Here is a 12,982-nt window from a genome sequence, read left to right on the forward strand (position 1 = left end):
TGCTTTCCTTTGCAGATATGGAATTAAAACTTAAGTCATGCATGGTTTTCAGGAAAAGCCACAGCTGCTCAGAGGAGATGGAGGCAACAAGCTGGCGGCAGCAACACCTTGTGCACAAGAGCAAGAACAAGAAGGCACCTTCTTCACACCAGTACGGCTCAGCTTGGAAATCTCAGACAGAGCTGTCTAGCCCAGAATCACATGTGCATGAGGAAATGCTAGAGTCTTCAGAGCCTGACTTTTCACCACAACTAGCATTCTATTTGGGTTTTCCTATGTATTTTTGTTTGATAAGGCTCATTGCAAAAATATACAAATCAGTAAGAACTTAAAAATTAACCCCAAATTAAAACTCTTCATAGCTTTTAAGATAAGAGCTCCTTGGGGGAATTATCATCAAAGGATAAGCAATTGTTTTCTCATCATTTTAATTTCAAATTATATGGAAAGAATGAGATTCTGATTTTTTTTTTTTTTGGGTCAGTCATGGGGCTTGAACTCAGGGCCTAGGCACTGTCCCTGAGCTTTAGTGCTCTACCACATTGAGCTCACCACTTCCTGTTTTCTGGTGCTTAACTGCAGGTAAGAGTCTCATGGATTGTCTTGCCCAGGCTGACTTTAAACTGTGATCCTTAGAGCTCAGCCTCGTGAATAGCTAGGATTACACTAGTGCCTAGGTGAGATTTTGACTCTTTATGAAATATCCCATTCCAAGCGAATACTTTGCATAAATCACTGTTTGAAATTTAATGTGTTAATATGAAAAGAGAATAGTAGATGTATCATTAAGTAAGGTGATGCCCAAGAAAATCAACTGAGTGAACAAAAGGATGGCTAATGTGATAGCATGACTGCCTGAGCTCAAAAAACAGAACTCAGCATAGTATGAGTGCTAACTCCACATGCACAGAGTGCCTTCAGCACAGTCTGGAGGACTGGGAATGAGATTTTTGGTTATACAAGGCTTATGTTTACAATGCTAATTTAAAAAGACTTTTGTCAGACAATAGAGAGAACAGTGTAAGAGGAAAAGAAAATTGTTAGCATAGTAAAAACTGAAAATGAGGGCTCCAGGCTCATCTACCTGAGCACACAGAAATCACTGGATTTTAGGATACAAACCACTCCAGACTATTGTAAAAATGGGCACAATGGGGCTTTTTCAGTCGATGACAGAATTAAAACAGGTAATATGTTCAAGGTACCTAAAATAAGACTTGGAATACTATAAACATTTCACAAATATGAGCTGCTATCATTGCTAGTTTCATCATCTATGTTCTGAATTTAATAACAAAGGAGGAAAACATAGGAAAAGAATCAAATATTTTCAGGATATAGTACTGAAATCTGAACCTAGGGCCTCATACTCCTTATATCTGAACCCTTAGTGCTTTTTGCTTTATTTTCCAAATAGGATCTTGGGCTTTGCCCTGGGTTTATCTAAGACCAGATCACAGTCCTCCAACCTCTGCCTCCTACGGAGCCAGGCATGCGCTTGGCTTCACACAAGCTGTTGGTGGTGGTGGTGGAGCTTTTTGGCCAGTCCTGGGGCTTGAACTCAGGGCCTGGGCACTGTCCTCGGGCTTTCTCAAGGCTAGCACTCTCCCACTTGAGCCACAACACCAATTCTACCTTTTTTTGTGTGTGTATGTAGTACTGAGGAATCAAATTCAGGGCTTCGTATATGTAAGCACTCTACAACTAGGCCATGCTTCCAGTCCCTGTTATTGCTGTTTTAAATAAAACAAGTCTTATTAGCTTTTTTTTTTTTTTTTTGCCAAAACTGACTTAGAATCTAGAATGACATAATTCTCCCACTTCTGCCTCCCATAAAGCTGGAATTAGAGGCATGGACTGCTATGCCTCACTAGGAACAAGAAACTCTTATGCCTTTTGGTTTTACACAGGGTACACACTGAAATTCACTGAAGATTACATTGCCAAACAGAGAAACATAAAAGCAGAATTTGATACTACAGTATGCTCTGTCTGGGATTTCCCTGTTATGATTGCTGGCATGCAAAGCTCATTTTAAGGCTGATCCAGCAGAGGCAGATTAGCAAGTCAGAATACTAGAAATTAACCAATACATGGAATACACACATTTGCCTCCACTTCCAGAGTAATCATCGATCAATGGATCAACTGAAAGTAAGCAGGAGGAAAAATACAAGAAGGATCGAAGTTCAGATTCAGCAGTGATACAGAGAGGGAACAGAGCAGTATTTAGTATTTGGCAAGAAGACAAAAAGTATAATACTTATATTATCACTTTTTAAAAAGTGTTGCTCCATACTCAGGCTCTAAAAACTACAGTAGAAGCCTTGACATTAATTAGGATTACAAAGAAAGTATTTATACTCAAAATAAGCTTTACTCAATAATTCTAAATCGTACTATATTCTGTCTGCAAAACAAACCTTATTTTTATCACTCAACTTCCTTTCTTTCTTCCTTCCATCCTTTCTTTTCTTTTTCTTTTTTTCTTTCTTCCTCTTTTTTTTCCCAGTACTGGAGGTGGAATTCAGAGCCTTTTGCTTGCAAGGAAGGCACCACTTAAGCCATATCCCCAGTCTGAGGACTTTTTTTTAATGGTATTGGAGCTTGTCCTCTCTCTTGGCTTGCTTTCTCACACAGCTGGTATTCTACCACTTAAGCCATGTCTCCAGAGTCCAGAGTCTCACAGAACTTTCTGCTCAGGCTGGCTTTGAATTAAGGATTCTCAGATCTCAGCCTCTTGAAAGTAGCATGATTAAGCCAGGCAAGGTGGCTCACACCTGTAATCCTAGCTACTCAAGAGTCTGAGATCTAAGGATCATGGTTCAGAGCCAGCCTGGGTACTAAAGACTGTGAGACTCTTATCACCAATTAACCTCTAGAAAATGGGAAGTGGTGCTGTGGCTCAAGCCCCGCGACTGACCCCCCCAAAAAAGAAAGAAAGAAAAGAAAAAGTACCAGGATTATAAGTGTGAGCTACACCCATCTATCTATCTATCTATCTATCTATCTGTCTGTCTGTCTGTCTGTCTGTCTGTCTGTCTGTCTATCTATCTATCTTTTGCCAATCCTGGGGCTTAAATTCAAGGCCGAGGGACTATCCTTGAGCTTTCTTAAGGCTAGCGCTCTAGCACTTCAGCCACGCACTATTTCTGGCATTTTCTGTGTATGTGGTACCAAGGAATGGAACCTAGAGCTTCATGCATTTGAAGCAAGCAGTCTACCACTAGTACACATTCCTGGCCCATCTGAGAACTTTTTTTTTTCCCCCGGTGGGTCATGGGGCTTGAACTCAGTCTGGGCCCAGTCCCTGAGCTCTTCAGCTCAAGACTACCACCCACCCTACCCTTGAGCCAAGCCCCACTTCCCGTTTTCTAGAGGTTAATTGGAGATAAGAGTCTCAGGTTCTTTTGTGCCGGGGCTAGCTTTGAACCTTAATCCTCAGATCTCAGCCTCCAGAGGAGCTAGGATTACAGGCGTGAGTCAACCACGCACAGCTTCTGAGAACTTTTTTTAATTGTGCATGGTATCAAACTTATAACCTTGCTAAGCAAGCACTAAGCTATACCCCCTGTTAGTTAAAAAAAAACTTTTGATTAGACATTATATAGGCAAATCACTAAGATTTTAAAAAAACAATGTATTCTATATAAAGCAACATTATAAACAGTACTCCCTGGAAATCTAGTTCTCCACAGGATTTGGACATTTTCCTTCATATGCTCATAGGCTGTGAGGATCATTCAAGGGAGAATTTTATCTGAAAGCAAACTAGCTAATAGTGGGTTTCTCATACATTATAACTCCTACTAGAAAAACCCATGAAAGAAAACCAAAAACTCCAAATCACATTTTATGAAGTAATTTCTCAGTGAGAATAATTTTTTTTTTTTGGTTGATCGTGGAACTTGAACTCTGGGCCTAGGCGTTGTCACTGAGCAATTCAGCTCAAGGCTATAGCCCTACTCCTGGAACTACAGCACCACTTCCAGTTTTTAGTTGTTAATTGGAGATAAGAGTCTCACAGACAGGCCGGGAGTTTGGCCTAGTGGTTAAAGTGCTTGCCTAGCATGCATGAAGACCCAGGTTCGATTCCTCGGTACCACATACATAGAAAAAAGCTGGAAGTGGTGCTGAGGCTCAAGTGGTAGAACTCTAGCCTTGAGAAAGTCCAAGGACAGTGCTCAGGCCCTGAGCTCAAGCCCAGGACTGGCAAAAAAAAAAAAAAAAGAGTCTCACAGACTTTAGTGCCTGGACTGGCTTTGAACCATGATCCTCAGATCTCATCCTCCGATTCCAGGTGTGGGACCAAGACATGAGAAAGGGTATCAATGTATGTGAATTAATGCACCTTCTATCTGGCGAATATAATGTAACCCTTCTATTAATTACAATAAAAATATATGAAAAAAAATCATGGATAGCCTAATGCTACGTAAGAGATTTTGTGATCATTTTTATTTTTTCTCTTTCTTTCTTGAAAAAAAAAATCACAAGTTCACTATTTAGGTTCACCAAGTTCTGAATCTGAAGAGGAAAACCATTAGCTCACTTACTGTCAATAATGTCTCCCAGCCCCTGGGCACGAAGAAGGTCCTTCAGTCGTGTTACCTCCTCCTTTAGTTCCCGAACCAGTTTGGCATTGGGGTCTTCATTGATAACAGCATTGCACTTAATTTGTTTTGCACGATCTGCATACCTAGATCCAAGGAGAAAATTAATCTCACCATTTCTTAGCTGCTCTACTTTTCCTAAATAACATATCATTTTTAAAATAAGACATCCAGTATTTACACATTTTATGTGCTTTGATATTGTACAGAGATTAATAGTACCTTATCTATAAAGCACTAGCTTTCAACAGAAGCAGCTCAGAAATAGTGCCTAGACCCAGAGTTCAAGCCTCAGGACCAGCACACACATGCACACATGACCCTACCCCCAGTCTCCACGAGTGTGCCAAAGAGGAATCAAATCTAGTTTTTCAGATTACATAGTATTCTTTTGCTGGATTCAAAGTATCTTCAATAAGATAAGGGCAATGATTTCTAGATTAATGTAATAAAAATTTTACATGTAAGATACTTTATAACTGAATATTCAATATTCTCTATGTGCTCATAGCTAGCACTCTACTACTTGGGCCATACCTATAATTCTATCATTTTACTGATTAACTGGGAAAGAGGCTAGGTAACTTTTTTGCTTAGGCTTGCTTCCAACTACAGTCCTCAAATCTTAGCTTCCCTGAGAGCTAGACTTAAAGGTATGAGGCACCAGTGCCCAATTCTGTTGATAATGTTTTCAATGTTACACACAATCATAATTGTATTACTTAAACATATTAAAAGAGAAAGACTGTGTTCACAGAAGGAAATACTTCTTTATAGAGACATAAATATTAGTGTTATGGGGCTGGGCATTTGGCCTAGCAGTAGAATGCTTGCCTAGTATGCATGACCACCTCATGTACCTCATATATTAAAAAAAAAAAAAAAAAAAGCTGGAATTGGTACTATGGTAAAGCTCTAACCTTGAGAAAGCCCAAGGATGTGCTTAACACCCTGAGTTCAAGCCCTGGGACTGGCAAGAATAAAATAAAATATATTGTAGAAAATTTCATTGCCCTAACAATCTCATGAGCAATTTGAACATCTTTCCTATGAAAAAGTTCCTGCCTTTCTCAGCGAACCACAAACAGGTAAAATACATTATAATAAAAAATCACTTTCCGGGGCCAGGAGTTTGGCCTAGTGGTTAAAGTGCTTGCCTAGCATGCATGAAGACCCGGGTTCGATTCCTCGGTACCACATACATAGAAAAAAGCTGGAAGTGGTGCTGAGGCTCAAGTGGTAGAGCTCTAGCCTTGAGAAAGGCCAAGGGCAGTGCTCAGGCCCTGAGCTCAAGCCCAGGACTGGCAAAAAAAAAAAAATCACTTTCCCAGGCTTTTCTGTTAGGAGAGGATGAGATCACTATTAGCCTTTATAAACGTCTACCTTTTCAGCATGAAACAATCTATGGTATAACAAAATTACTTATCTACTGAGATTAAATTATAGTACCTCAGAGTGCTCAGAGTTTCATCATAGTTGATATCTGCTGGGCTCAGAGCAGCAACCATCGCAGTTCGAGAATTGCCACCTAAGACAAGTCAAATTATGTTATTTTAGAATTTTATTGACTGTGTCAAATCACATAGTACAATTTCAGACCCTAAAATACAACCAAAAGTCAACAGCTTTCTTAAATGTTCCACTCCAAGCACCTAAAAATTTGGTGTCTGGATCTCCTGCATCTACTACCTGTTCTCTTACTCTTTTCTCTCAAACCCACTGCAATCAAGATCTCAGCACACCAGAAAAACAAAAACAAAAACCTGCCCTTGGTTACTGGCTGGAGAGAAGCCTACCAGTTTACTCTCATTCTCTTCCTTCAACCAGAAACATCTGACATGGCTCAAGATTCCTTTTTAGTAAAGAGGAGCAAGGAAAGGACGGTGAAGCTAGAAGGTAAAAAAATCATTTGGGGGGTGGGGAGTTTGGCCTAGTGGTAGAGTGCTGTCTACCATGTACGAAGACCAGGGTTCGATTCCTCAGTACCACATACGTAGAAATAAGCCAGAAATGGTGCTGAGACTCAAAACGGTAGAGCTCTAGCCTTGAGAAAGTCCAAGGATAGTGCTCAGGCCCTGAGCTCAAGCCCAGGACTGGCAAAATAATAATAATAATAATAATAATAATAATAATAATAATAAAACATTTGGAATAAGGAGCATGAGTAAGGTCTGGCAAGAGCTGACTACATGAACTTCCCTGGAATATAAAGTTTTCAAAGAACTTTGAGGAAGAAGCAAAGTTCATTCTGAAGGAGATGCAGAGAGTTAGGACAGCTGCCCCATAGTTAATGTCCTGTGGTAAATAACTTTAAGAGAGCAACCAGATTTAAAAGTGAGTGAATACAATCCACTGAAACCAGGAGTAAAAAATGGAGCGGCATAAAGCTCTCAAGTAAGTACTATGAATACATAGTACTAGTTCTAGTATCTCCTTCTCCAAAACAGAAAAATTAGCCTCAAGTCAATTACTAAACAGCCTTATAAAGAGAACTACAAAATGAATCTCTACCAGTAGTCAACATACCCAGATTTTCTCGCAAGAGCCAAGTAAGTACAGAATCCCTGTAAGGTATGAAATCAGTTTTCTTCTTCTTCTTACTCTGTCAGAGGAAAATATACATGAAAAGTGAACCATTCTAAAGTCTCCAGGCAGAATCCCATCCTTGTTGAAATGTATCAATCAGTTTTCATGACACCAATAGTTCATGCAATAATTCTTTGCATATTTTATTTTGAATTTTATCATACACAAAAATCAATAGTATAATAAGCTGTCATATACCCACCAAGCAGCTTCACCCATTATCAATAATTTCCCAGTCATCTTTCAATTATCCCCAAAATATTTTCTACATTCTTAACCTGTTTTGGGCGAAGTTGCAGGCACCATGTCTAAACCCTTTGGCAGATAAGGGCATTCTCTTACACAATATACAATATTAATATCTTGTGCATTTCATGTCATTATAGCTATCAGTATTTCAAAGCAATCCAACATTTAACCTATAAATACTATAGGTACACAACTTTCAGAGACTTAAAAAAATAACTGTAAGATATCAGACTTAAAAATTAATAGTAATTCCTATCATCTAGTACTATGATCTAATACTAGCATTTAGTGCGTTTTCTTTTCATACAGGGAAAATATGAATCCTGTGCATTCTACATTAAATGAGTAAGAACAAATCATTTAATTAATTTACTTAGCCAACCACTAAATGAAATCAGTTGTTGAGTCTCTAGTGGAAAAAAAAAAAAAAAGACAAACACAAACTCTAACAATTAGAATGAAAAGCAAAAGGGAAAGCTGGGTACCAGTGGCTCATAGCTATCATCCAGCTATTCAGGAAGACTGAGATCTAAAGATCAAGGTTCAAAGCCAGCCCCAGCAGACAAATCTGCATGCTTCTTATCTCCAGGAAAAAAAAATACACACATCCATACACTCACACACACAAATCATTTTAAGAAGCAAGCTATATTTTAGAATAGCAACTTTAATAAATTAATTGGGCCGAAAAAAAAAATAAACCAAGTTGGCCAGAAAAATACTTCTTAAAAAAAAAGGGCGGGGGGGGGGGCCCCGGGAGTTTGGCCTAGTGGTTAAAGTGCTTGCCTAGCATGCACAAAGACCCAGGTTTGATTCCTCGGTACCACATACATACAAAAAAGCTGGAAGTGGTGCTGAGGCTCAAGTGGTAGAGCTCTAGCCTTGAGAAAGTCTGAGGACAGTGGTCAGGCCCTGAGCTCAAGCCCAGGACTGGCAAAAAAAAAAGACGAACTGGGCTGAAAATGGGGCTTAGTGGTAAAATGTTTCCTAGCATGCATAAAGCCCTGGGTTTGATTCTTCAGTACCACATAAACAGTAAAAGCTAAAACTCATGGTATGGATCAAGTGGTAGAGTGCTAGCTTTGAGCAAAATAAGCTCAGGGAGAGTGCTCAGGCCCTGAGATTAAGCTCCAGGACTGAAAAAAGAAAAAAGAAGAAGAAATTATTGTACTTTTGAATGGTCTACAGAACTGTTAAAGAGACAGGCCTATAGGATTCCAGAGACAAACAGTATAACGTGATATAAAAGCTCCCTCAAATTTCCGTCTTGTTCCTTTATTCTCAATTCCCTCAACAAAGTCTACCACACTCCTAAACTACTTCTGGTATGTGTTTAATGATTCATGGGCACTCTAAATTCCAGAGCTAGAAAACAAATCACAAAATGCTTTCTGAAGGTTCTATACAGCCTCAACCTTCATACTGACTAGATGGCTAGTTTGTCTCCACCCATCCCCATCATACCTTGCTGGTGCAGTTATCCTGCAATGGAAAGCATTCAAAGGAGAGAACAAGGCACAAAATAAGCTTCAATAACAGCATTTTGTTTAAATGCAAGCCATAGATTGCAATGTCTTAAGAGACAAACAAGATGCAGGGCTCCAGTGGCTCATGCCACAGGAGGCTGAAGTCAGCTAGAGCAGGAAAGTTTGTGAGATTCATCTTCAGTTAACCAGCAAAAAGACAAGACATGGAGTTGTTGCTCAATTGGTATAACACTAGCCTTGCATGAAAAAGCTAAGGGACAGAGCCCAGGACCTGAGTTCAAGCCCCCAGTACTAACCACAAAAGAGAGAGGGGGGGTGGATATTTAAGTGATTTAAATGAATGTAAATTAACTACTATCTTTTATCCTATATAATGAAGGCCTTCTTACAAAAACTGGTTCATCTTTAGCGTTTCATAGTTAAAAGGATGAAACTACAGTCATGCACTGGGTAATGCTTTGTTTCACAGACAGCACATATATTACAGTGGTGGTTCCCGAAGATTATAACAGCACTGAGAGATCCCAGTGTGGCTGCTGTCTTTAGGTGGAACACAGTGCACTGCTCATCTGGGCAGTGATGCTGATGGAGACAACTACTACAGTGTCTGTCAAGTACAACTACACCACATATAATTAGGGCAAGTACCTGATACTTGATAATGGAAATAAGTGATCCTGGCTGCTTGGCAGATTTACTACAGAAAAATTGCCTCCACTGCTTCAGAGGTACTCTGTTGACTTACTTCAAAAGTGTACTGTAAAACAGTAAGCCCTGCTCCGCCAGCAGCAGCCTGCTACCTCTACAGTTCATCTCCATTTTACTACGTTACTTCCTCTGGTGCTTGATTTAATCTCATGCTGTTTTTACTCCATCACGGCCCCAGGACCAACAGGTTCCTGAACTATACTAGCTAGGTTTGGGTGAACACATTCTACGATGTTCTCACAATGAAAATATAGGCTGGGAATGTGGTTTAAGAGTAATTACCTGGCATGCTTACAGTGCTTATGGGTTCAATTCCTCAGTACCACATAAAAAGAAAAAGCCAGAAGTGGCACTGTGGCTCAAGTGGTAGGGTGCTAGCCTTGAGCAAAAGAAGCTCAGCCCCTGAGTTAAAGCCCCAGGACTAGCAAAAACAGCACATCTCCTGGAATGTAGTTTCCTTGATGCATGAATAAATGAAAAAATATCTATGTATATTATGTATCAAGCAACATTAACCAAAGTCAAATTGCTCAAAATACTCCAAAAAAATACGTAGGCAAAGAATGCACAAAGCATTCATTTGATTTTTGTGAGATGAAGTAAAGCTCAAAAAATGAATCAACGTGGGCACTGACGGCTCACACCTATACTCAGGGGGCTGAGATCTGAGGTTCATGGTTTGAGGCAAGCTGGGCAGGAAAGCCCGAGAGACTCTTATCTTCAATAAGCTACTCAGAAAAGGCCAGAAGTGGTGCTGTGGCTCAAGTGGTAGAGCGCTACCTTAAGAAGCTCAAGGACAATGCATAGGCCCTGAGGTAAGAAAGAGGAGAGGGAGAGGGAGAGGGAGAGGGAGAGGGAGAGGGAGAGGGAGAGGGAGAGGGAGAGGGAGAGGGAGAGAGGAGGGGAGAGGAGAGGAGAGGAGAGGAAAGAGGAGAGGAGAGGAGAGGAGAGGGGAGGAGAGGAGAGGAAAGAGGAGAGGAGAGGAAAGAGGAGAGGAGAGGAGAAGGGAGGGGAGGGGAGAGGAGAGGGGAGAGGAGAGGAGAGGGGAGAGGAGAAGGGAGAGGAGAGGAGAGAGGAGAGGAGAGAGGAGAGGGGAGAGGAGAGGAGAGGAGAGGAGAGAGGAGAGGAGAGCGGAGAGAGGAGAGCGGAGGGGAGGGGAAGGGAGGGGAGAGGACAGGAGAGAGGAGAGGAGAGGAGAGAGGAGAGGAGAGGGGAGAGGAGGGGAGAGGAGAGAGGAGGGGAGAGAGGAGAGGAGAGAGAGGAGAGGAGAGAGGAGAGGAGAGGAGAGGGGAGAGGAGAGGAGAGGAGAGGGGAGGGGAGAGAGGAGAGGATAGAGGAGAGGAGAGGAGAGAGGAGAGAGGAGAGGAGAGAGGAGAGAGGAAAGGAGAGAGGAGAGAGGAGAGAGGAGAGGAGAGGAGAGGAGAGGAGAGGAGAGGGGAGGGGAGGGGAAGGGAGGGGAGGGGAGGGGAGAGGAGAGGAGAGGAGGGGAGGAGAAAGAAAGAAAAAACATTAAAAAATCAGCAGGATGTGGTAGCTTACACCTGTAATCCTAGCTACTCAGGAGGCTGAGATCTGAGGATTGTGATTCAAAGCCAGATCAGGCACTACAGAATGTGAGACTCTTATCTCCAATTAACCACTAGAAAACAGAAAGTAGGGTTGTGGCTCAAGGGGTAGGGTGGTAGCCTTGAACTGAAGAGCTGTGGAACAGTGCCCAAGTTCAGAGTTCAAGCCCCATGACCCATAAAAAAAAAAAAAATTGAACCTTAGGACTTTGCTCCAACCTTAACACATTTACTTGTGTTTTCATTTTACTTTCAGAACAAAGTCAAACTGTTTTATAGTTTCTTATCTGAAAAGCTCTAAAAGGAAAAAGGTTAAGATAACTTAACAGGGACAAATCAGGGCAGCTTTCGTAAATAAGCACAAAAATATCAAGTATATTTGCTGAGCAGACCAATTTCCTGCTACAGTAAAATATAAAACTTACCACCTCTGCCAAAGCTGATATGACTTTGCCCAAAGTTGTAAGAGACTTATTAATATTTGCTCCTTCCTAAAATAAACACCAAACACAAAAGAATTATGATGAAAAATTTCTCCTATGCCTACATCATCTGTATTCATAAAATTTACAATATACTAAAGCACATCTGTTTCTTTATGATCACAAATTCTAAAGCCTTGCTTAGTCCTCAATCTTTCCTCCACTCTTGTGAAAATACACTGGAATTACAGGCCTATTTCCCAGTTCTAAATGTATCTTCATGATGTTTATGCTCCAAAACCTAACAGAGATGCCTTCTCCCCACAACCCATCAACACCAAATCTCATATTGGTGAGTTGTAGGAAACCTCTTGGTCTTGTTAAACAACATCTCTGCTGAACTCCATGCGTGTTCTCACATCTGGATTTGGTATATACCCTTTCCACTATCGTCTCTAGTTACTCTTTTATTGATGTTATAGACAACTGGCAAAACTTTTCTCTAAAAAGTTCAATAAATTAGATTTCATGGGATATATAGTCTATTGTAACTCCTGGTTACCAGTACAAAAGAAGACAGACTATATATAAACTAATGAATCTAGCTATGTTCCAATAAAATCTTATTCACAAAATAGGTGAATTGGAATTGGCCTTCTGGCCACAGTTCTCTAACCCACATTCTAGAACACTGACTATGCTGATTTAAGAAATACCTTCAATCGAGTTCCTTTGGCTCCAGTTGAATCGGCCCGTTCACTTCCTGCTAGATCCACCAAGCTGATTTTACTGACCTGGTAAAGAACAGGGGAGCAATTTAAAAATAAGGTAGAAGTAGAAAATATTTAGAAATAATTTTTTAAATTAACGTATTAAGAGGACTGAAAATATTATGCTCTTATATTGTGGCTCAAGAAGGCAAAGACAATGTTACTGTCGATGTAATAAGCATGCTCAGGAAGAATCACTTAGCAGCCAAGTGCAAGGTACTGGGCTACATTCTGCATGTGTGCATGTGAGCACACACATACTCAGAATGCATAAAACTCACTGCAATTATCTCAGTTCAAAAGCAGTAACATGCTATGGTATAGACGTATTTTCTCCTAAAGGTTCTTATATTGGAAGCCTGATCCAAGTTTTGGTGATTGTAAGAGGCAGTGGGACCTTTAAGAGTGCAATCTAATGGGAAGTCCTTAGGTCAATGTGGGCATCACCCGCAGAGGGGAACCTTAGTTGGTTCTCAAGAGGGTGCCGTTATAAAACGACAAGGCTGGCAGCCCTTCAGCTTCTTGGCTTCCATTGTGGGGATGTGAGCTCTCCCTTTTAAACACACTCCCACCATTGTGATG

At 40.7% G+C, this 12,982-nt stretch overlaps 1 protein-coding gene across 9 annotated transcripts in view; it reads right to left on the reverse strand.

Moving 5' to 3' along the window:
- Kif1b (kinesin family member 1B) overlaps positions 1-12,982 on the reverse strand; it is a 142,956-nt gene that overhangs the window by 90,030 nt on the left and 39,944 nt on the right. For 3 of the 9 annotated variants that reach the window (XM_090335852.1, XM_090335851.1, XM_090335856.1), the window contains exons 8-13: positions 12,347-12,424; positions 11,634-11,699; positions 8,913-8,930; positions 7,140-7,215; positions 6,063-6,141; positions 4,557-4,699 (exon numbers count right to left, since the gene is read on the reverse strand). In XM_090335852.1, coding sequence (XP_090191978.1) covers positions 4,557-4,699; positions 6,063-6,141; positions 7,140-7,215; positions 8,913-8,930; positions 11,634-11,699; positions 12,347-12,424 — 460 coding nt within the window. Of the gene's footprint in view, positions 1-2,106; positions 2,149-4,556; positions 4,700-6,062; positions 6,142-7,139; positions 7,216-8,912; positions 8,931-11,633; positions 11,700-12,346; positions 12,425-12,982 lie in introns of all 9 variants that reach the window. The other 6 variants (XM_090335854.1, XM_090335857.1, XM_090335858.1 and 3 more) reach the window with 3 other exon arrangements.

The sequence above is a fragment of the Megascapheus bottae genome, chromosome 6 (genome assembly GCF_031878675.1).
Source record: "Megascapheus bottae isolate mThoBot1 chromosome 6, mThoBot2.hap1, whole genome shotgun sequence".
Taxonomy (NCBI): domain Eukaryota; kingdom Metazoa; phylum Chordata; class Mammalia; order Rodentia; family Geomyidae; genus Megascapheus; species Megascapheus bottae.